Source organism: Emydura macquarii, unplaced genomic scaffold (assembly GCF_026122565.2).
Source record: "Emydura macquarii macquarii isolate MOO-44397 ecotype Brisbane River unplaced genomic scaffold, CSIRO-AGI_Emac_v2 contig_18, whole genome shotgun sequence".
Lineage (NCBI taxonomy): Eukaryota > Metazoa > Chordata > Testudines > Chelidae > Emydura > Emydura macquarii.
This window is the reverse complement of record NW_027130155.1, coordinates 7095523-7120956: the sequence shown is the minus strand read 5'-3', so window position 1 is coordinate 7120956 and position 25434 is coordinate 7095523. Positions and strand designations below refer to the sequence as shown.

Genomic DNA, 25434 nt, shown 5'->3' with positions numbered 1-25434 from the left:
ATAGGAAAAAAATTATTTTGAAAAAAAAATATTTTACAGGGAAAAAGGAGCAGCCGTAAAATATAAAATAATAGAAATGAAATGCAGAATGATGTAATAAAGAGGAAATGGATACTATTTCGGACTGGAAGTGCAACATTATGTATTCAAGGAAACAATTTCGTCTTTTCCAGATGACTGAAATCAGCTAATAGCATTTTTTTCCCCTGAACACTACAGGCAGGTTGAGCTTTTTTTTTTTTTTTTTTTTTTTTTTTTTAAGAGAAGAGGCTTTTGTAAACAATTTTTAATATAAATCACATTTTGTGGGCCACAACTTATCTTGCATCACTTCAGTGGTAAAGGAAGCCGGACTTGACCCAGTTAGTTCTCTCCCTCTAAGAAAGACAGTAAATATTATTCTATTATTACTGAATTAATGGCTGGGGGGAGGGAGGAATGTGTATCCTGGAGTCCTTACTCGGGCATTACCCCCAGTGAAAATTTTCCCTTGTGTTGAGAGGGCCTGCATATGTGTATGAGGGATGAGAAGTGAAAATTTCAATGGAAACTTTGCTTGAGCAAGGACTGAACGACCCTACTACCATATCGCTCCTTTTATTAGTTCATGGAGAATATTAGTAATATTCCCACACTATCCCTCTCTATGCATTTAAAGGCTGATCCTGCCCTCATTGAAATCAATGGGAGTTTTGCCATTGATTTCAAGAGGAGTAGGATCGGGCCTTCAGTCAGGATGCAGTAATATTCATTAATAGTACATATAGTGTATTCTTCCTGATCTGGCCTGTTAAATTCTCTCTGTGTGATATTTATACCACCGTTATTTTACAGCTTAGCAGACAATAGATTTTTGCTAGTTACCGTTAAGAACAACAGAAGACAGAGAAATGGAAATATCAGGATTAAAGATTAATATCTTCCAACAAATGTTATGTCTCCAGATTTGTTTTTGTTTTTTTCAAAGCCTTGAACAAGAAACTTTAACACTATCAGTAAAAATTTTAAAACCTATATCATGAAACTTTATGTGGTATTTTCAAAGACGTCCAATGAACAATAATTTATGATGCTGAGTTTTGCAAAGGACTCCAGTATTCCACATAATATGTCCTGGTGTTGGTGGGGTTTTTTTTTCCCCCCCTATTTACATCAAGAGTGCCCTTTGGACAAATGCGGCTATAACAAGCTTGTAAAATAAAACAGAATTCTCAACTATTTCTCAGGTGTATAAGGAGATTCCTTTTTTCCAAAATCTTGCAAATATTTCAGTAGTGCGTGTTAGCCGTTTCACTAAAAGACCCCTAGCAGAGTTGATTACCTACTGTGAGACTTACTGCCACAAACCCTTTTCACCAGACATATTAAATCTGTTACCCTAAGAAAACAGGCACTTGTCACAATTGAAATCCGATTTATGGGGTAGACGTATGTAGCTGTTTAGGGAACCTTATATTTTACTTCTGAGTCCTTCTGACTGTAAATATCTAGCATATCTTTCTCCCAGAGGCCTTATAAAAACTTAAATAACTGAAGTGATTTCAAAGTTTATAAGGGCTTCCTTCCAAAGAGATACGTCTGCATGTTTGCACTGCTAAACTCCCATCCAACTTCAGAATTCCGGAAGGGGGGGGGGGGGGAAGGGGGAAAGGACTGTTGCCATTCTTGTCCATTTTTTGTGAATTGATATTTCAAAGAAATAGTCAGCAGGTGATTCCACTTTTTCCTCACCGTTGGACACTTTTCCTTATGGTAATATAAACATTAGAAATGAAGAAAGCTGGAATGATCCCAATGCACATACATTCCGCTCCTCTGGTAACTTGGAACGTATTGGGCAAAAGATGAAGTTGACATGTACATTTCGGTTATTTTAGCTACCAGATCTTAAACAAATTCCATTTGAGGTTAGTTCTTTTCTGTAGCCCAAAATCCGGAGGGGCAGTGCTGCTGTAAAAGGCCATATTTATACAGAGGGACAGAGTATCACTGACTGGTCCATCCTCTTAGGAAATATATGGTTGCAATCCTTCCAATATCTGTTTACTTCCTTTATTTGATGAACAACATCCCTACCGTCCTGTGTATCTCCTAAAAGAAGCTTTACCTTATGTGTCCTTAACATTTTGAACCAATTTTAAGAAACAAACAAACAAACCTCTACAATCTCACCACGAAATTAGGTCATTTCATATGTCATGAGAAGCGATGCATTATTTTCAATCAGTGCCCCGAGTGAGCCCTCATTTTTTCCTGTAATGCAATTCTTATGTAATGTGTATCTTTTATATTACACACAGAAGGTGTCCCGTAAACGTCTTTTGGGGTGCATTCCTTAAATGGCATATTTGTGAACTTGTGAGTTAACAGCTGTCAACAGTTGAAAAGTGGCAAAACGTTACATTGACTTTAAAGTCCCATGAAAGTAATGACAAAGACAGAAAGAGAAAGGAAGGCAGAAAATATTCATTGTCATGACTTAATTGATTGTTTATGAAATTCACAAGTTAGTAACTTAAGGAAAATAAATAAATAAATGCTTCTGATGTGTCAACTCCAGTGGGCAAACCAATCGCTTAGTAATAAATGGGTGCAATGAAAGGGCTCCATTGTTTTCTGTTAAGCAATTCATAAGTGACCCCGTTTATGTGTGAAGAGCCATGTTTTGATGACTTATACTATATGCAAAAACAAACTTTCCCGCGGTGTTTTTAGGGTTTTTTTTTTTTTTTTTTTTTTTGTCATACTCCTCTTCTTCAAATAGCCAGATGATTTTAAAAAGAAAAACACACAGAAATGATAAATCGCGTCGCATAGCTAATGGCTGCAGGGCGCGTTTACCAATTCATAATCATTTATCCTTGGTGATGTATGACCCTTACTCTTAAATCTCAAAAGCTTCTATTTGAAGGTGTAAATAGCTTCCCCCCTTCTTGCAGTAAACCTTACTGCATTAGCAGTGATTGATCTGCTGTACAATTCGTCCCAGAGTGCTATTTTAGAGGGGGAACACAGGCTTTTGGAGATTAACTGGGGAGTCTGTTACATATTAATGAACCTAGGAGATATACTAACGTTTTGGTAATTTAGTTATTTGTGTCTATAGCTTTCGCCGTTATTTTCTCTTAGACCCCCGCGGTTGTTATACATCGAATTAAAAAGTGGTCCTTTAGCATCATTTTTTCACTGGCAACTAAACGCCATTTAATGTGAAAAACAAATGTTGACTTGTCTCTTGAAGGAAGTGTGTTTCTTGGCAAGACATCAAAGTGTTTTAAACTGTATTAGTGGGTTTTGTTAGTTTTTTACCCTGAGCCCACGGTAATGTAATAAAATAACCTCATGGTGTTTGAGAAAACCCATCAGGAAAGGAAGAAGTTGGAGTTATGATGCGTCGGCTGCAAATATGCCTACATTTACTTGGGGATTATAGCTGCATCAGAAATGCGATGGCAGCTATTGGCTAGGATTAAAAAGTTGATTACCATGTTAATTAATAATAATCGATAGATGCACTAACGCTCTCCCTGCAAACCATATGTTAGAAATAGGAGTGAAAAACTTCGAGCTCTGCCTCGGCGGTATATAATGAAAATAAGTCAGTTTAAAATATGTTCTGTTAAACCATTGCCTGTTTTATTGAGACACACAGATCAAATGCATGATCTTTCCTTGGGAACGTGTGACCGTGGTACATCAGATACAGAACACACTGCACGTGTTCAGGCTCAAATGGCAGAAGGCTGAAGCTGTAGTTTGCTGTAGCAATATAAAAAGAACAAACGTGCAAGAAAAATATTGTTAATGTCCACAAATTAACCCCGCCTACCCCTTTTTCCCCCTTCCTCCATTCTCAGTTCAATAACAAAACAATGTCCATCTCCTACGTGGGAAAATATGGGGTGCTTGAACATTTGCGTTTTTGTGGAAATTATGAGGTTCTGCTTCCTCTTAATTTTGATATCTCGTGTGTAATTTACAAATTCGAGTAAATTATACTCGAAAGTCGGTTGATAGAGACTGCTCCGATATTAACTCATTTAAGAAAGAAAGAAAGAAAGAAAGAAAGAAAGAAAGAAAGAAAGAAAGAAAGAAAGAAAGAAAGAAAGAAAGAAAGAAAGAAAGAAAACACCTCCTCTCCGAAAACAGGTTTTGCCCTGATGTGACTTATGAACTCAAAGAAAGCCTACCTTTCCCGCAGGTATAACAGGTTGGGTAAAATACGGTGTATACCTAACATGGACAAGTTTGAAACGTTTTATACGCCATTTATTGTTGATGCACAAATATTTAAAGGCTTCTTCACAGAGACGTCTACTCAGAGCAGGAAATAGCTAGAAAAGTCAAATACAAACTGCCTTCTTTTTAATTGAGGCAAATACGTTTATCTCCAAGTATTATGTCAAAAAGTTAAGCATTTGTTTAGAACCAACTCAAGAAGCAACAGTCTTTTGCAAGAACTTTTTTCTGAAGAACAAAGTGATCATTGGGCTACTTGGCCAGTTGGCTAGGAAGGAACTTTTGTTTTCTTGGGCGATTTATGTTCTTTATAAATATGTGGTTTGGAAAATAAAAAGAGACTTGAAAACGTTGTTACAATGAAAAAGGACAAATTAGAAGACATTTTCTGTGATCAAAGGAGGAAGAGAAAGCGAGTATGGGTATTCAGAAAGCTTGACTTATTCAGACAACTCCTTTGGAACAGAAGGGCAACAAGCGTGTCTTACATTGAAAAGGCGCCTCTATTCAGAGTGCAGGTGCGAAGTGGTGTGGCACATTCTGCCACATTATGTGAAGGTTGTTGGAGATTAGTGTTCAGACTTAATAACTAAAGCGCTTGATTTACATTGGAAAAAAGCCTCCTCATCCGTGAAAGCAAAATAATTTAACGCGCGATCATTTCGAGTGCTGCTGATATCCTAATACTTGCATTGTTCTCTGCAAAGTACTAGAGGAGCGCGGATTGATTCTTTGGGAACCTATCATTTACAGCCACTGCACTCTCCTCAGAACTGGAGGTCTGGAGGGAAGATAAAAGAGGGACATAAGAGAAAAGTTGCACATTTGAGTAAAGAAAACAATATAAATGTGACACTCACACACCTTTCCCCCTTTTCCCTAGCTGCACAGAGTGTAAACTGCCAGGAAGGTGGATTTGGATTGAAATCTAGACTCTTAAGAAAAGAATCCTTCCACTATCAAAGCAGAAACTCCAACTTAATAATTGTTCATATGTATGTAAATGTCATTAGTTAATGTAACTTTCCACCAAAAGATAGTCAGGCGAGAACAAGGCATAGGTTTTACCTGAAGTGCATTGGCTCTGTTTGTTTCATTCATATGTTAATACACGTGATGCAGCAAACTCTGTGCCAGGGAGGCGAAGGGGGGAAGAAAAGACATTTAAAAAATACAACGAAAAACCGCAAAAGATCAACATTTGTATTGTGACATCAAATGTTGTTATACATTTTGGCTGATTGAATAAAGATGTTTGGATTTCCCTCTTCCTGTAGCAGCCAGTTAGCTTTGCTGGATTGTTATTCCATAAAGTTCTTCTTTTGTATATATTAGTTTTAAACATGAAATCATATGATCTGCTAAAAGTTTCATGACTGAGTGTGATCCTTTGGTATACAAATATGCGGGGCACCCAGTTCAGAACTATCAGAGATAAAGTATCTTTTAATAAGATACCTATCAATTATAATTGCAATACCCTCCCCGCCCCCTTTTAATGTAAGCATTTTATGGGCATTTCCATAAATTCTCTATAAGAATAAAGCCTATAATGGGAACAAGGTGAGAAAGCTGTTAACCATTGTTTCATCAAGAAAAGGTCGTAAGTCAGGCAATTGGTGTCTGACCTGTCAGGATAAGGTATAAAGCCTTTATTCATGCAGTCGCTCACAATTTTCTCAGCTCTCACAAAAGTGTTTTTATGATTCTGTTTTCTTACCTCGTTCCTTAATTAAAAAGCTGAATGATTAGAATAGCACCTGCATAATGTCTGGACGGCTCCTGCATACTAATTCAAGAGTCTTTACATCCAGTAATTATAACATAAAATCAGAGATTGAATAAAACAGAAGGATTTTGCCCCTAAAGCCCTGCTAATCCCCTTTTAAAAGAGTCTGCTGAAATAATTCAGAACAGTTTCCGGAAGTTGGATTACCGACTCTTTTTTGACTATTTACAATGAAATGATATTTCACACTTAAAGGAGTCTCTGTATTTCTACAACAGTTTTTTTTTTTTAAGTCCTGGTTTTTGGACAATAAAAATCAACTGACTCCTGGTTCCTTTCTTACCTCGTGTTTTTTCAGCAATTTCTGCCAGAGAGCCTCAATGTTATCAACTTTTTGGAAAAGCCTGAAATATCTTCAGATGTAAAGAACAAACATTTTATTTAACACTTTATTACTCAAGCCTTCGATTCCTCTCCCATAATTATAAATAACTATTATATGACATAACATATATAACATAATTTAAGTGGAACACTCTATTTAAAAAAAATAGCAAAAAGCACCATTTCTTATAAAAGCTAATAAAGCCATACGTTAAGAAGCTGGGTGTTTTAATACGAAGAGTTTTCATTGTTTCTCTAATACCTTTGTAGTAAACATAGAAACATGTAGTTCAAACAAATGTTGAAACTGTATGACTGATTAAAAGTTTTAGAGTATTTTGACTGTCACAAACATTGTTTTTAATCCCTCAGAGCTGTCAGGTATATAAAATCTTTAGGTTGTCATATTATAAGAATTGGAACCTGAAATGCTTGGTCTTCTAGAAAGGCATTCGAGCTTTAGTGAAATTTGGGAATATAATCGGGATATGTTGTTAACCATTAATTACATACACCGAAATGGTTGCTTAGATATTGTGCTAAATTCTTATGTGTCTTGTTTTAGAAACAAACGTTCTCCTAATGCAGACTATATGAAGAATTCAATCTTTGTATGTTACAAGACTGATCACATCTTTTTAGTTTTGCTAAGCTTACATTCCATACTTATAACTTTTGGAGTCAATGTACAGTGCACATTACAAATCGAATTGTTCAAAACAATAATATGACTTATTAGTTATATAATTTCTTTGGTGATATTTGCATGAAAATAATCTGAAGTTAGTAAAAAGGTTTCCTCATAAACAGAGGGAATACACTCAAAATGTATTTTAATACAACTAGAGAGGATTATCCCAATTAAAATAAAACTTGTCTGACGCTATTAACATTTGCAATAGCTTACTCTAGATTTACAGTAGATAAATATTCCTGGATAATACAAATAAGGCGTGCAAGGTCACTTCCTGATACAAATTTATCTTTATGTGTCTAAAAGGTTGAAAAAAATTCAGTCATGCACCAAAATTGTTTCCATAAACTGTTGCCTTAATGAATACGCATCATAAGTGAGGTTGTTTTTACATCTGGTAACCGTGTTATTATTATTGTGAATATTGCTGTTCCAGTTTAAACCAGCAAAGCTTTTAAATCATCCACAAGAAAAACTGCTAATGTTTCATTCACCTATAGAAACTGGGACTTTTGACTAAAAGCTTTAATTGGTTAACAGGCCCCATTATAATCATAGGAACAATGTGCTTTTGTTGGGTCTATACATATCTTTAGATTTTAAATGTATATAGTCTTTTTTTTTTTTTTGTTCATTTATTTTAATGCTCTTTCATTTAGAGCCTAGGTATACTATTCAGCATACAACATCCTAAAAAAGATGTAGGATGCAAATAAACCAGCATATGGTCCAGCAGTTCAGTGAAGCTGTCGCCTCTTCACAAGTCATGTGGGTGACACTGGGAATTCGACTCCCTGCCCACATCAACATCACTCGATTTCTTATAGTTTTTCTTCTACCTTCTCACAATAATTCAGACTTCTGTCGTGATCAGCTTCGCAGCCTATCACGCGTTTTGCGGAACCATGGTTTTTTTTTTTTTTTTTACCAATTGCAAAATATAATGAGAATTGATCAGATTGAAAGTGGGCTTCCGGCCATGTGATATTCATGGCATTTGCTGCACTGGTATACGTTTAAAGAATGACGTTTGGGTAATGTATATAGATTTGATATATTTGATATATTTCAGACACCTACTTCTGTAAAATGCAGTGTACAGCATTATCACTTGCAACAGTGATTGCTTTACAAAATGCATATGCTGTCCAAAGATGATACTATGCCAGGGGGGAAAGTACTGATATAGCTGTCTTTTCTAACCTATTCTTCATTGGCTAGCTGCATTCAGAACGAGTCATGTAAGAGACAGACATAAAGGCTTCACTCAGAAATGGTTTACTGGACACCTATGAGCTGAGGGTTAAGTAATTTGATAGGTAAAGTTAAGAGTCATAAACACACTTAAAAACAATATTTTTTTAGTTGTAATACATTTAAGTGCGATGTTCTAAGGAGACAAAGTGATCACTAAAACAATATTTATGGATAGCTCCGTAGGGTTAAATGTACCTTCATCTAAGTGATATATGTGTGGAAACTGTGGTCTTAGTTTTATTTAGTTTGCTGATACATATTTCTAATCTTCATTTCCTTAACATACAAATGTTCTTTTGTTAAATGAATGGTCTTTAATTAATGCACTTGCACAATGCAGGAGCTTGCATGGGGATCGATGATAGGAAGCAACAGGGGATGAATCCCTCCAAAATGGTTTGTCAGCACTGAGAAAGAGAAGGCAATGTCTATAAAAGGACCACTAATAATGCCCACACGTCTCTCACCATGCTGTCTAAGGGGACATTCCATCCCTTGTTGACTACAGTCAAGTGTAATAACTACATGTCTTCGCTCAATCATTATAGCCCATAGAACTGCATACTTTAATTAGTATGTACTGTTAGCCCTCTTTTTTCTTTATGTGCTAATTTTGTCATCTTTTAAAATCAGTGCATTATTCTTTCTTTCTTTCTTTCTTTCTTTCTTTCTTTCTTTCTTTCTTTCTCCACATTGAAACGTATACTTTATTGACAATATTCCTGCCACAAAAAGCCATGTCATCTCTGTGTTAGAGAACTTCTTTAAAGTTTTGCTTAAAAGATAAACCAATGCGCATGCGCACCACTCAAGAAGCTGCACGAAGATATTCGCATAGGAGTGATACATCGTTCATAACTGGAAGGATACAATTTAAAATGTCAGGCTTAGAAAACTCTGAGCATACTCAAGAGGTGATAAACTGCAACGAACGAAATTCAGTTTATGGGATAAGCATAGCAAAACAGGTTATATTTATTTATATTACTTTAGTTGATGAACTAATTTCAGTTCAGTAAAAAGTGATCCGCATACTCTTGAGAAAGCTTATACAAATGCAAGGGTAACAATGATTCCATGTTGCGCAAGAATTTCTCTAAACAAAAGAATATATTCAATCGTTAGAAACAGTATTTTTGTGATAACACAGCCCTAATTTTGGATCATTTGTCATTTTCAAGCATATTGCTGAAATCCAAAATTAAGAAGTTATTTTGAAGGACTCAATATGCAGTTGTAATGGTAATCAGCAGAGATAAAGAGAAGAAGAGGGGTGTAATTATAAGGAACTAAATGACACAAGTTTTTTATTTCTCCTCTGACTTTCTGCCAATATTTAAAGTACACTTTATTATAGCTAATCTTGAAGTTTCAGGTATAAAGAATACTACCTTAAAAGTCGAGTCAAATAAATTTTATAAAGGCAAAACAAAATATAATTTTCATAAAAAATTTAAATAATTAACATTAAGCTATATTAGAAACCAACAGAAACTATACATTGCTGGTAGATTATGTACTAATTTTGTAGGATGTTTGCAGTTACTATTTAACCCAAATTTATAATAGAAAGAAAAAAAGATATATACATCGAGTCTTTTATAAATGGCACAGTATTACTGTTATAAACAACATTTAAGTACATATTTGTAAAAAAAAAATTCACAGAATTGATACTTTTATAAACGTTTACTGTAAAAATAATCCAATTACTTAAAACATTTGAAATATTTTCAGACATATAAAACAAAATTACCTCATCCCTAACCGTGTGCTGAAAGGAAAATATAGATGATAAAAAATCTGGAAAGAGATATAATATTCCAACTTTTTAATTGTTTTACGAGTTACATTGTACGATACATTTTTGTCTTTATAACCCACAATCAGTGTGATCATTATATTTTCCCTTAGACATGAATAGAGGGGATCTTTAATTAATAAAAAGGACCCTCCAGTTTTACTCAGGCAAACTCCCAACTCAATTGATATCAATGGAGTGATTAGAATTAGAGGACTGGAATTACAGGATCGGGCTCACAGCAGTCTGTAGCAACTAAAATAAAAGTACACTGATGAGTTACTACTTCAGGGGATTCTTTTTACCAAAAGAAGTTTTTAATTATCTCAAAATTTAAAACGCCTAAATAAACCTTTATGAGGTCATTATATAATCGCACATTGTAATGAAGATACAAAGAGATGCACTTTGACTATCTTTACACTTCTGACAATAAAACATGGAAACATATGGAAGCCATCGGTTTTAATGCGTAACAATTTTAGTACATGGCAGTATATACATGCTTAATAGGTATTCCGAATGTTAAAATTATCAAAGCTTTTACTCTTAAGTGTATGCTGTTGCAGTCATTATACTGGAAAGAAAACGCTTGCTGGTTACATACTAGTGTTAATGAAACACTGCATTTCTGCCTTTTCACAAGAATTGCATTCTGTACAGCAAAATGTGTAAGAATAATTTATTGGACAGAAAAGTTCAGGAGATAAAATGCAGAAATTGACATCATTTAAAACTGAGAACTATAGAACAGTCAAGGCATACATACATACATACATACATCTATATAGATATCTATATATCTAAACGCAGATAGAGATACACATGGACACATACACATACGTATGTACCTATATACATATGGTTATATAGTTTGGCATTTTCTGTATCCTCCCGGCCTCTAGAGTTATCTTTAAAAGTTCGATTTTATCTCTTTAGAAACGGTTTAAAGCTAACGGGCAGAGTGAGTTTGACAGAAAGGAGAACAAATCGCTGACAAAGAACCTTTTACGATTCATCGGCGTTGTTAGGACGACAAGCAGGAATTTCTCAGATAATAACTCCCACTTCAAAGATTTCTCAGCTCAATAGAAATTGGACCATCCTCTTTATTCAACCACAAGGGCTGGCACTAAAGACGACTCAACTGTTTGAATTTTTTTCGTCGTGTTTATTTTTCCCCTATTCACTAGGGTACTTGGATAAAATAAACAACAAGACAATTACTGGAACGGGACTTCTAACTTTCCCGGGACCATAACCCATCGGCCATGGCCCTCAGCCATGCGGATGTCAAGTTCTTCATCCCTCCAGACACTCACCACTTTCCAAACCTGCCACTATCCGTGTCCCCCTGGGCTGGGAGTTTCTCCACAACAGCTTCTACTCAGTCTTTTCCCTATTTATTTTTAACGGACTGTTGAGACGATCCAAAGGTTCTTGTTTACCTTCACAGATGCAGCTATTCCATCAGACTAAGAAAGCCCAGGTGTCGTTTTAATTCCCCAGCCTTACTTCAATGTCTGGGGACAGGGACAATATTTTTTCACACTAGAGGCATTTTTGAAAGGGAATGTTTGGGCGTTTGGATTCTGAACAAAAATATGCAACCTGCTTAGAGATGCCCAATTTCTGAAGAAAGTTAGCACTGACCCACAATATGTCCATGTCCTTTATCGGGGGTCCCTCCTTTTGGTATAATAACTTCAGTGCAAAAACGCTCTACCGAACCCCACCGTAGGGTGAAAGCACACCAACAAAAATCTGGTGAAGTGTATTAGGCGGAGGAAGTATAGCTCTGACGAAGAGCAGATTGAGTGTATTAAGCTAGCATGAAACCAAAGGTCAGTGCAAATGTATCTTAATAGACTGTCTCAAATGGAGTGTGCCTCCTTTGAAGGCCGCTTGCTATTGCTCTCCTCATTACCATAGCGATCCTAACGTGGCATGTTGATGCACCATAAAACTCACACTTTCAACCCCAAAATCAGACCCTTTGAACAACCCGAGCTTGATTAGACCTTTCTCCTTTTCTTTTCCCCCTTAAAAACCATTTCCTTGCCTTTAGAAACTCGCCATCGAATCCCAAACGCATTCTCTGACCAAGGCAGAAAGCAGAAACAAAAGTGAACTGACGCGACGGTTCAAGCAGGCCTTTTCTTCCTGACATTCCTATCCATTTTTATTATGATCTGGAACAAGTGCCCATTCGCGTGGGTTTTGTTTACCGGAAATTAAATGAAAATGATTTAGTCCGCGTCAAACAAAAATATATACTTGTATACACAAGAAAAAGGGCCTGTTAGACGTAAATATTATGTCCTTAATGAAAAGTCTGGACGGGCTCCAGACTTTGCCTTTCACTATTTAAGTATGACTTGCCTATTGCCATAGAAATCCTAACTTACCATGAAGATTCACCCTTGCGAAGAAATACTTCTTTGTTCGAACTTTCTTTGATGTCTAAGGCATAAGATTCAGGCTTTCAGCTGCGTCTGTCTAGATTACCTTGAGAGCAACGGAGTAGACATCTGTAACAAGCAAATGAAAAATTAAAGGTGATTAGCCTTCACATCCAAACACTCGTGTAAATAAAGAAATAAAGAAATAAACAAATCTCAAGACAAGATGGAAACACCATCTCCCCTCGCAGATGGGTTCCATACCTTTTCATTTCCACGGTATAAGTTTCATGGTTTGAATAATGAGTTGGGAACAATCATCCTATAGTTTATATTGTTGTTCACTACAGTGGCTTATATTTTTATTTGCCTAGCTAATTCATTAGGTATATCTGTGTATACGTTCATCTCTCGTGTTTCCATTGTTTGCAATGCTAGCTAAATTAACAAGAGGCATCTGAATAAAGTTGTCTAGGTCCACATACGAAGAAGCTAGTGGCTATGGAAGAAAATAAAGATGCACCAGAAGGACGATGATTAGGTTGTTGATCTCTTTCACAAATGTCCGTATTTTTTCGCGGGGCCATACAACATTACCCGTTACCTGACTGAACAGATCGTAGGGGATTTTGCGAAAAATATGGAAAAAAAAAAAAAAAGATTAGATCAGTCACTCTGTCTGCATTTCGCACGCCATAGAAATCGCTTTCTACAAGTCGTACTGTTTATTTGCCTACACTATGTGGTATTTTTAAACATCATTAATTCATTAAAATGGTACCTGCAGGCAGTTTCAAGTTACCCAGTGCCAAAAAACGGTGTTGTTGTTTATCGCTAGGAGTGAAGTGGACAGGTTCGGGGGATTATAGTTTTAGATTCGGACATACGATGAACATTCTAAAACCATTTTATTTTGTTTTTACAAAATTTATTATTATTGTTGTTGTAAGACAAATGTTGTGCGTTGTAGACAAGATCAGCACTGATTTTACATGGTTCATTCAGAGAAATTGACAATTCACAAGTCCTTTCGGACAGTCCCAGCTCCTATGGATTCAGCACAATGACGTCACCGATAACAGTCCCACCCCTCACCCCCACCCTCCAAAGAACACGGATTTTCATCCTCCCAAGAAATCACATAACCCCACAATTCAACAGGAATGACACTTTCAAGGGGTGGGGAGAGGGGGAAAATATGTTTATGTATTAAAATCATTACTAGTGTAAACTAAAACGGACAATTAATCATTAAGCCACCCTTGGGCCATTTTAGTATTATTATTATAATTAGTGACAACTGGGAGGGGGAATATACTGCACCAGGAAAAAGTATTGAGATTCTTTACCGAAACGTCCGCTGAATTGGTTACTTAATCAAAGAATGTAATTGATCAATTTCATACAATCCGGTAACAAATAGTTGTGTGTGTGCGTGTGTGTGTGTATGTGTGTGTGTACAAAGAAAGAAAGAAAGAAAGAAAGAAAGAAAGAAAGAAAGAAAGAAAGACTAGTGAACTAACAAAATTGTCAGTACACCTCAATCACAAGATACCATCGACAACAAAACCTGTACAGCTAGAAATCCGTATTAAAAGACTTTGGTTCGTTAATACAAAAGCTGTTTAAAATCGATGAGTTTGTAAACGTATTAGAACCAGACGACCAGAGGAGTGTATATAAGGATGCAAAAGCAAGGAGGACGAACTGACGTTGCCTTCACGTGTGCTTGGTACCGTAAATGCAGTTTGTTAACAGAGACCTGTTTAATTTATTTTACAATGTATCTTCTCTTCAGAGGCCATGTGCCGGGGCAGCGCCTCTAGCTCTTTTATTCCCCATGTGTGATGCTCACATTATCTATGATCCCCTCGAATAAGATTGTTGCCTCTACTGTGGCAGTCTTGGTACAGTGTTTCTGCATCGCCAAGGTAGCAGAGTAACACTCGGAGAGCATCCGATGAGATCCAGACCGTTTGAGCTATTGATTTATTGGTTTATTTCTAATAATTGGGCCTGGGCTCACAGTTCGTGTAAGAAGCCTCTCCCGGGTTAGGTGACGGAGAGTTACTGGGAGGAGTTGGGATGCCACTGGCCCCCGAGCTCTGACACACGTACCATTCGCTAAGGTTAGCTGCAGTTTGCGACGATGCTACTGGCTCTGCGTGAGAACAGGAAGCAGAAGGGTCCCGGCCGGAGTCCGAGGAGGGAGACACCAGGGAAGGTGTGGAGGACTCGTAGCCTGAACTCGGAGGAGGGGATTTGCAGTGCACTTTCATGTGTTTCCTCAAGGAACTGGGGTGGGTGTAGGACTTGTCACAGCCTCTCACTTTGCAGTTGTAGGGTTTGTCGCTGGTGTGCACGTGAGAGTGCTTCTTCCTGTCACTGCTGTTGGCAAATCGTCTGTCACAGCCTTCGAATTCACATTTGAATGGTTTTTCTCCTGAAAGAATGCAATTAGCGAGTACATACATTAGTAAAATGGGGGGTGGTGTTGGAGGAGGAGAAAGGGGGTTCCTTAGGGTTTTAAAACAGAAATCCCTCAGCATGCCCCTGTGACTTAAACCTTCCAAATAGCCCCTCTACACTAATCTCCCATTTCATTGTAGATACAAATAAAGATGTGTGTTTTTAAAAACGATCTGAGCAATATATTCGAATATAATTTAGCATAGGTGCAAATCCTTTTAAACCCGAACCTTACATTAATTTTTCAAGTTTCATTCTTTTTCTCACGAACACATATACACACAATTAGACACACAACATATTTACCGAAACAATCCTATCTACCCGATTCAAAGCTGTCCTTTCCCTCTTAGTCTCAATGGTTTGTTAAAGAAATCGGATAAGGTAGAGCACAAGTGCAGTTGCACGCTATATGTAAACAGTGTGTTCCGTCTGCCACAATTCGGTGTTCTGTACAAGAGAGGCCAGTGATTACATTAAATTCATTTCTCACACCCACAGAGGTGCACGCGGAAATGTTGTTCATGGCCTTGCTAAATCTCATCTAATTCAGTATATTGGATATTGATTACGATCACAGCTAACGTTTATGAATATAGATTGATTTTTTTCTGCATGTTATTTTGCCAGGTTTAAAGAACAGGGCCCTCTTAAAAGCATCTTGGCTGTGAGAGACAATATGACGTAGTTTCAATGAGAAAGTGACTAGGCCAGTGCCTATTGCTGTTGCTAGAATAAAACTCTTTTACCGTATTAACATATTCAGGAATGGAGGATTAAATTGGATGGTAATATAGGAAGCATACAAGTTTATATATATATATATATATATATATATATATATATAATCGTGTTGGTTGAGCTCTTGGAGAGGTTAACCTAGGGTTTTCTATACTAGGTATACTGTATGATATTAGGAGATATGCTTTCAAGGAAATGTACTTAAGACAGATTCAGTATTAAATTATATTACTTCTCAGTAGATTATTCTACCTGATAATACACATCTGCAAAGCATGTAGGCAAAAGAGCACGTACTTTATATTATCTGAGGTATAGAAATATATTTTTTTAAAATAACAGTAAATTATATTAGCTTGCAAAAGAAGCCCAAAAATATAACTCTGAATTTATTGGATTAGATGGGCAAACAAAGCCACTGTGCACACCATCGTGGCCTACTTGGTCAAGAGGATTTAGCATATTTCAATATTTTTGGCATGTTGTAATTACTAATTTCTGAATGAGACAATCTTTATCATATTTGTTTTTGACACAAAACGTCCGTTAATATATTAAATACCAATATTCTAAATATTTAATGCAATTACACTTTATAAGAGTGGGCGGGGAAAGTTCCACATTTAAAGTAAGTCTCTTTCAGTGACTTTAAAATCAATAATCAAGCACGACTGCAACCTTAACATTTGAACAGAAATCTAGCAAACATCTGGCATAATCAAGTTCTAAAAATCAAGATCACTGACGAAATGGTGCAACTCAGGTCCTTTAACAAAATATTTTCTCTCTCTATATGTGTGTGTATATTCGAACTACAGTTTCAGGTAAGGAAACAGTTTGACCTTCAGAATCTTAAGCTGAGACAACAAATCAAGGATATTAGTGTAGTACAAGCAAGCAGTAAGTTAGGAGACCCCAGGGAAAGCCATCCTCATAAACATCGTGACTGTGCAAAGTGAGTTACGTTCAGGTAAAACTGGACTGCTTCAGATCCTCATTTCTCAAATGTTGAAAAATGTTTAACTTCACTTAACCTCTCTGATATAGTAATTAAAAAGCCCCTTCGTACGATCAGATATCAACTCAGAGATTGAAAAGGGGACCACGTTTTCTCATCTGCCTGGTTTGCGTTCTTTGAACGCCTCAATAACTAAGAGCAATGCGAATAATTTTTAAGTGGTCTCTTCTAAAGAGAAGGTTTTTCTATGTGTAAATATTTATACTTTAGGAAAAGGCTCTTTTAAACATCCTGCATTTGGAAGCCTAAATGTAAAAAGCGATAAAGGCTATCGAGAAGCGAAGAGTCTAAACCGCCATTTTAAAACCACACTTGTAGCTGTGCAAAACTGCTCAGTGAAATTCAGATAGGAGATTTTGATATAATCCCCCAACTCTGAGAGTGGATTACGGTATTTACAAAATCCTCACGGGGAAGGAGGTAGCGTAAAATTGTGAATAATCGCTCTATAAATTAGAAGTTAAAATGCAAGTGTGTCGCTGGGAATAAAGTTTCCAACCTCACACTTTTCACTATAAGTGGCCAACTTAAAGGACAGGAAAGTGAATTCCTTCTGTCTCTACCTGTCCCTTGTTGCTATAAAGTAATTAATAAACATAATTTAATCGTGAAAATCCCCAAATCGCAAGAAATCCACGCAGTTTCTCTGCTTCCCAGACTCAGGGAAATGCAATCATGAATATTTAAGAAGGCAATTATTTTCCTGTTGAATCCAGAACTGTCTTCATGAATAATTTGTACAAAGTTCTATTACGATTTCAGAAACATTTTGTTTTTGACAACTTCTGGGTGTTTAATAGAAACGATGGGACTGTAAAGACCCTGCAGGATTTTTCAGAATGCAGCAATTAGTCAAAGGGAAAGTTAAAGTGAAAAGTACGTACGAAATTATGTTTAATAAACCCAAACCTACGATTCCTGTTATACCCTGAACCTGCTTCTCTGATGTAGGTCAATTTCCCTAAGAATTTATCCATTTTCTGCTTCACAGACTTCAAACAGTGAGGCCGTTAAAGAGCAGTAAAAGTTTGTTTACTTAAGAAAAACACTGTCATTAAGGGATGAGCTATCCTGTTTAATGGTTCTACCTGTTCTGAACTAACCAGAAGATGGCTTAGACATCCTTTATATTGTGTGGGGTCTTCTTTTTTACAAAAAAAAAAAAAAAAAAAAAACCACGAAAAAATATTAGACTAATAAAACGTTGTAATATATATATATATATAAAACATGAGCTGTGGAAAAATACTATGCGAGTAGTAAAAGATACGTAAAATTACTGCGCTATATTTAGACTATATTGATACAAAATTAGTATATTTCTCACGCTTATTATGCCTCGTTGAGCTATAGCACAAAAATGCAACTGCACCAGGGTCAAGGCAAACACCAACCATGGGGGAGGGGGAGTTTTATGAACTGGAGGGCGAAAAAAATCGTTTGGCTGTAAACAGATCTTACAATAGGATTATGTAGTTTCCCTAGCAGTGCATAAGGCTGTACAGGAGGGGGTGGGAGGTGGAAAACCCTATACTGGCACAGATTTAATTTTCCAAAAAGGGTTTATTTCTTATCTTCTCCAGAAAAAAGCCAGCGCTAGAGAGACTACAAACACCGGCTGCTAAACTAATTAATACAATTTCACAGGCTGCTTCTGTAAGTGTGAAAACTTTCTATGTGCAATTTCATTAATTATAGATGCTTTTCTGGCCGGAAGAGTTCAAACATAGCTTTGCAAAATCTTCCAGCGAGTTACTTTCCTTTCTGTGAACTAGGACTAACAGATGTTTCTGACACATGTCCCAATTTCACTTACAAGTTCTGCAAATGACATTTCAAAATGTACAGGCCGAAACAATACTATTTTTCCTCCCTAGAATCCAAATTTACAACTTCCCCCCCCCCCCATCCCCTCTGCAAATGCACAGAGACATTAGAAGGTAATGTTCATTAAAAATGTCACTGTTATTCAGATCAAACATTAAAAACTCCATCTGACCAAAACAAAACTGTTGAACGAAAACGTTACAGCTGTGTTATTCTCACAATGTTAGAGGCAGCAGCATCTCAGCAACATCAGTCAAAACTGACTAGACAAATTGTAATTTCTATTGTTCAATTTTAATTTGTGAGTTTTCACAATGATTTCATTTCCCCCAACTACTTTAAACTACCAGAAAAAAATTCCCAGCCTGTGTGAATAGACGTGGAGTATCCTTATCTCTCAGTATATATAAAGTATATATAAAGATATACATGAACAAACATTGTATCAGTCAACATAAGCTTTAAAAGTTTATATACATATATTCTGAGATGTATTCATTTTAACAAATGGAGGGAAAAAAGCAAACAAATCTGATAATTTAATTAAAAGAATTATTTGGTGTGCAATCATTCTTCATCAGGATACACTTCTCAATGAGGAAGCTGAACAAAATAGAGAAATTAAGGATAGCTTGCCATACTGACCTGTGTGAGTTCTTTTGTGTATTTTGAGATTTTCTGATCTGGCAAACACTTTCCCACAGCCTGGGAAAGGGCAGGGAAAGGGTTTTTCACCTGTGTGGACTCTGATGTGATTTACAAGTTTATATTTGGCCTTGAAAGGTTTCCCCTCTCTTGGACACTCTTCCCAGAAACATATGTGATTGGACTGCTCGGGTCCTCCAACGTGCTCCACTGTGACATGGGTCACCAGCTCGTGCATGGTGGTGAAAGTTTTCGAGCATAATTTTTTGGGAGTCTGGTCCAACTCAATCCATTTACAGATGAGTTCCTGTTTGATGGGCTGCCTCATGTAACGAAAAAAGGCACCAGGGCCGTGATGTGGAGCCAGATTCACATTCAGATTCATGCCACCGTAGCTATGAAGCGAGGAAACAGCAAAAGGATCGGTCCTGGAGGCTGGTACTTGAGTGAAATGTTCAGACCTGGCGTACATTTCTCCAGGTAACCCCAGTCTTATCTGTCCGTTTAGATGGCCACCTGGTGCTGCATGGGGAGGCTGCTCATGGAGTCCAGAGAACAGAGAATGATTCCCAGCTTCTGAGTGGTGGTGACCATGGTGTCCGGGGTAGCTACCTGTTGTTGAGACAAACATTCCGTGGTGAGAACTTGTAGCAGTGTGTTGCTCAGTTAGCCCTGGCATGACTGAAGCTGTCAGATCTCTGCGTATTAAGAAGTCCCTACCTGCTGAAATAGCCTGGGCTGTGCGAGATAGTGGGTAAGGGACTGCTGTTGACGGCGCCGGGCCAAACGTTCCTGTTTGACTAGAGACCACCTCAGCTTGGCCTGCCATATGATGATGGTGATGGTGGTACTGGTGGTGAGGATGAGGATGAGGGGCAGGGCTGAGTTTAAAGGCCGCAGGGTGATGAGGATGATGATGATGATGATGGTGGTAGTGCCCCATGTGTTCAGGCCGGAATGGACTCGGCCCTAGGTGGGATTCCGCGGCGTACTCCCCGGGGTGCGTGGGAGCCACTGAATGGGGATGCCCGGCGAAGCCCGGGAAGCCTGTCATGCTCTGAGGGGGGTGGAGATGATGATGATGGTGGTGATGGGCCCCTGCCAAGTCTACTAATCTCAGCGCCGTGTTCCGTTTGGAGAGTGCAGCAGGGTCCATCACTGGGCTCCCCAAAGCATCCACGCTCATTAGCTTCTAATTCTAAAAAGTCACCTGACAGCGGGGAGGAGAGAGACAGAGACAGAGAGAGGCGAAAGTTTTTTTCAAAGTTTTTTTTTTTCTTTCCTCTTTTGGCTGGGGCTGGGTTGGTTTTTGTTGGGTTTTTGTTTTGTTTTGTTTTCCTGCTTCTTTCCCCCCCCTCCCCCCTTTTTAATGCCTACGTGGAATCCCATGCGCTCGAGAGGCAGCAGCAGGACGCTGGGAGGCTGCTGAATAGAAATTCAGGGACGCGGCTCCAGCCCGGAGAGCGGAACAATCGCCGCGCGCTCTCATTGGCCACAGCCCGCTCGCTGACGTCAGTGATGACAGGCCCGGCTCGAGACTGAAAAGGTTTATCCGGGTGTGTGTATGTGGGGGGCGGGGAGGGGAGTAGCAGGAACTACGCAGGCGCCGGCCTGGGGGCGCCTCCTTCCCGGCTAAAAGCCTCCCTCCCCCCATGCGCCTGGTAGCGAGCGATGCATGGCGCCGTCGGTGACTCCCCGCGCCCGCGTTTTGTTGTATCTGCGCGTAACGGGGCGAGCAGGGCCGGCGAGGAAGCCTCGGGGCCCAGCCCAGGGTCCTGGCTGGCGGGTAGCGGTAACGAGCGGTGGTAGCCGAAGGAGGAGCCGCTCCAGGAGACAGCAGCCCCCGACCGCGAGGCCGATCGTGCCCACGGGGCGCCCGCCGGCTCTCGCTCGTGCCTCTTCCCCGAGCGCTGCCCTTCCCTCTGCTCTGTGGGGAGGCCGACGGCGCGGCTCGGCCGGCAGGGCTGCCACGGGAGCCGGGAAGCCTCTGCACTTGGAAACCCGTCCGCTTCCTGGGCTGGCTCCTCCGTCCGCTCGCCTGGACCGAGCCTGCCCCCCTCGCCCCCCACGCCTGCAGCCTCCCCCGCGCCCGCGCTCTCTCTGCCCCCGAGCCCCTCCAGAGCACCAACGAGCCAGGCAGGCGGCGGCGGCGGCCTTTGGAAGAAGTTGTTGCCTGCTTGGCCGCCGAAGGGCCCCTTGCTTTGCTCAGCCGCGGGGTGACTAAAGCGCGGCTCGCGACTCTCTTCGCGGCAACAAAGATGGGCACGATGCGCTGTGCTGGGGCTTTCCCCAGCTTCCGCGAGCCAGCCACACAAAACGCCCTGGGAAGTGGGGCGGGGGAGGCAGGAGGGAGACCAGAGCCCTGAGCCTGCACAATCTTCCCTCTCTCCGACCCTCCCCCACCCCAGGTCACTCGCCCGAGTTTTGAATAAAGAGCGGGCTGCACTTTTGTTTCGGTTTATGAAATCATACTGAGGTATCCATCTCCTGCCTGAAGGTCATTTCTGAAGGGAGAAGCGAAGCATGTGGCTGCTTTCACTCTCCCTTGAGTAGCATCCTTTGTTGAAGCAAGTTTTTATTGATCAAAATGCCCAGATTCAGCTCTGATGCTTCCTTAGGATTTTTTCCCCCTCATCATTTTGACTCCTGTTTATTTATAGCACACACAAATCTTTCCCCTGTACGAGCATTTCAAGGGCTTTTTCTCAAACAGAAAGGAGTACAATGCGAGGAGACGAGTTCTGCATACAGAACTCATCATGGGAAGGAGAGCTGTGCAACTCTTGAGATTTCTGAAACTTGTTGACACCACAGATAACTGGTCTTTCTACTTCACAAACAGTAGCTTTAAACCACGCTACAGTCTTATTTCCTAAAATTACACATTTTGGCTAGTTCTAGGAATATTGTATCTTTGTACCAAATCGTACAAAGGATTCTTGGAGGAATCCCATGCCACATATTTAGATTTTAACGGTTATTTTGTTAATGACTGCTGGAGTAACATGCGAAATTTACGTTAAGAATGAAATTGAGTCTTTAACCCAGAAAAAGGGAATCAATCTCTTTCTCGTCTCTCTTTCCTCTTACAGAATTGTGCAATCTAACCACCACCCTTGATTTTAAGAAAAGCCCTTAAATACATTTAAAGTACTCTCAGATATTTATACTCCTTAGAAGAAAGAAAATACATTGGCTGTAGGGTTTACGTTGTTAATGATGAAAGTATACTCTCGGATTTCTGGCTTCGTGCACTGAGGCCTTATCGATTTATAAAGTTTAGATCTTCAGCACAGTGGGAAGCTTCTACTTATTTTTTTAAGACGAGTACTGTGAGTTTTAAAAAAATCCAGGAGAAAGACCGTGGAAACGGGGCGTCAGTTTTGGGAAAGAAAATACAACTATAAATATCTTCCTATAAGCTCATCACCAAATTCAACCCCTGTCATAAATAGTATTCGATCAATAAACAGAAAGACTTTTAAAAATAAAAATAAACCAAATGAATATACATTTGTACATCGTTACCACTTTTATTTATTGACTTCCTATTCACTTGTCTATGGACACTTTATACTATTCATTCTACATCTGGAGTTAGAAACCCCTAAATCAAATTCGAGGTTAAGATGCATAATTTTGCATTTCCATAAAAATTTAACAATTGCTAACTAAGGCTGTAAACGATCATCTTTATGTTAGGTAGTAAACCAAGAAAACGGTTGCCATTTTAATACCTAAACCGCGCTATTCTCATAACACAGGCAACTAGCCAATGACTTGTAATCATAAGTTTAAAGTGTAGGACATACATAATTATATATGGGACATTTTTATTACTGCTTTGCATAGCGAGCGTTGGCTATAGTTACATATTTTTGAACGAGCCTGGCTTTGACTCTTTTGTTCTATAACGTAAAGCTAATATTTAGCTCGATAATGGTATATACATTATTGTGCACATATTTTTTACTTGAGATGATGAAAAATGACAATTGATACAATTAGTTATCCATCCTTACTTAACATGTTTACTCAGGCATTTTAAACCACACACCAGCAGTTAGCGCCACAACATCTTAACTTTCAAGTCTATTTGCACTAAGTAATGCATTTGACAGTCCTATTCCTGCCCATCTCAATAGGAGTGCACAGAAGAGACAAACGTTAGGAATTATTAATCTGCTACTTACAAATATACTGAGAGTGTGACTTCCAAATAAAGCTGTTTCCTCATACCTCCTTAAAACACTTCATCTCTACACACTTGTTATCCATCAATTCTGACACTTCTCAGTCAAGGGAGAAAACATCTGGAACAGTTTATCAATTAAAAATGTTATCACCAGTTTGCCTAGGCTATTTAAAAATTTTGTGATGGTTTTTTGTCAAACCCTAATGGCTCTGTTCGGCCCTCAATTAAATCCTGTCTCTTTTTTTTTTTTTTTTTTTTTTTTTCCCCCTCACGAATCGAATGAAAAAAGTGCCACTCGGTGTCTCTCTCATTATATTAGGTGAAGTTAGTATTTTCACTCCTAGAATTTGTTGCTTACCTTGGGAGTTCTACCAGTGTGTGTCTAGGAGAAGGAGGGGGGAAGGGGAGCCGCGCACATGACTAAGGGAAGGCGGAGAGATTAGAAAAGAGGAGGAGGACCTGGCCAAAATCGGCAAAGTTACACATCTCTTGCAGAATGTTTTGAAAACGTGAATGCTTGTTAACGCAGGCCTTTGGCAGCTTGACCTCGTGTGACCACCACTCATTCAACTGATTACTGAGGTCTCGTTAATCCTGGAGGCAATATGAACCATGTTTTTCCAGATAATCCATACTCAATGGGCTATGTCTTAAATATATGAGGGCTGCGATATGTTCCCTGTCAACATTAGGTTTGCAGGGTTACTCGGCCAATTTATATTTTTAAACCAACATGGCAATAGCAGGGGAATTCCTCTTCTCTACTAATACTGGAGTTCATGGACTTGATGGCTCTACAGCCTTTAGAGGGGGTCGGATAAGCATGATTGTACAATGCTGTTTTATGTCATGAAACGGAGATATCACAAGCCGGAGTGGGGAACCCAAACATCAGGCAGTGTTATTGGAGGGTTGTTATTGTTGTTGGTAAAGGGGACAAGCATGTGAAGAGCCCCATTGTTTTTCTTGTCCCATCACCCGAGGGCCAAAGCCACAAAGGGTGTTCAAGAGATAGGATTTGGAGCTTCAGAAGCGGCAGCTCCAGGAATCAGCACTTGTAGACTGATTAATCAGTTTCCCTATCTATTTCCTATGTGTCTAAGCAGTTACTGTGTATTACCCCCTAGTGACTACTGCCTTGTTCTGGCAGAATGATATGTAAAGGGTTCGTGTTGAAATAAGGTGTCCATGGATTCTTTCTCGAATAAAATCAGAGAATCAACATTTGATTTGCATTACAGTAATGAAATGAATAAACTGCACAACCAGGCCAGTAGGTCAGGAAAAAACCAAAAGCTGCCCCTGCCACAGAGAAGACAGTAGGAGTGATGCGTGCTTAACACAAATAAGAGCCTGAATAAATAAGCCGGAGCACAGTTTGGGGGGAAAGACATCCATACTACAGATCGAGGATAGCATATTGGGAATCAGCCGCAAAAGTTGAGCAAAGCGCTATTTTTTCTTGTATAGTTGTACAAAGAATATAAAATCATTTCATAAGAAGTGTATTTGTGCAGTAATTGATGTGTTTGCCCTCCTCTGTGCCTGTCCCTCCCCATCTTTTGCAAAATCAGATATGGTGAAGATCTGCAAGCCTAATTATTCAGAAAACGTTGGAATTTCTCATGATTCAGTTTAGCTTCCATGTTTCTTGCAATCAAGAGAATGAACAAAAAACACTCATCGCCTCCCACACACTAACTTGCCACTGTCTAACTGCTGTAGTTATATAGGAGGTAAAATGTACTGTACACTAGTTTGCATAAAACAGGAATCCATGCAACAATACTCATTATTTCTGATCAGATCTTCTTAACAGTAATACATTTACAGCTTCACTCTATTTTAGTTTAATTTCAGTATAAATATATACTCATAGTAAGGCATTTCCTAGTAAATCTAACTTTATTCATGACATATCTTCTTGATGATATATATTAACTATAGATGATATATATATCATGACACTCTTCTGGATGTACATGTTAGCTTCACCACATAAAAAGAGTGGACACTTGTACTATACTCTCTAC

At 38.8% G+C, this 25434-nt stretch overlaps 1 protein-coding gene across 1 annotated transcript; it reads right to left on the bottom strand.

The window, feature by feature from the left end:
* Positions 1–14509: 14509 nt before the first annotated feature.
* LOC137147626 (zinc finger protein ZIC 4-like) lies at positions 14510–20392 on the bottom strand. The gene is made up of 2 exons (XM_067539965.1): positions 19207–20392; positions 14510–14949 (listed from the first exon to the last, which is right to left on the bottom strand). The coding sequence occupies exons 1-2, from the start codon at positions 20390–20392 to the stop codon at positions 14510–14512; spliced, it is 1626 nt and encodes a 541-aa protein (XP_067396066.1).
* Positions 20393–25434: the final 5042 nt, after the last annotated feature.

Excerpts from the sequence above, each read along its gene's own strand:
- LOC137147626 (XM_067539965.1), bottom strand. The coding sequence starts at position 20,392 with ATGAGCGTGGATGCTTTGGGGAGCCCAGTGATGGACCCTGCTGCACTC. Across the intron at positions 14,950-19,206 it reads ACACAAAAGAACTCACACAG|GAGAAAAACCATTCAAATGT; the intron begins GTCAGTATGGCA and ends GCATTCTTTCAG.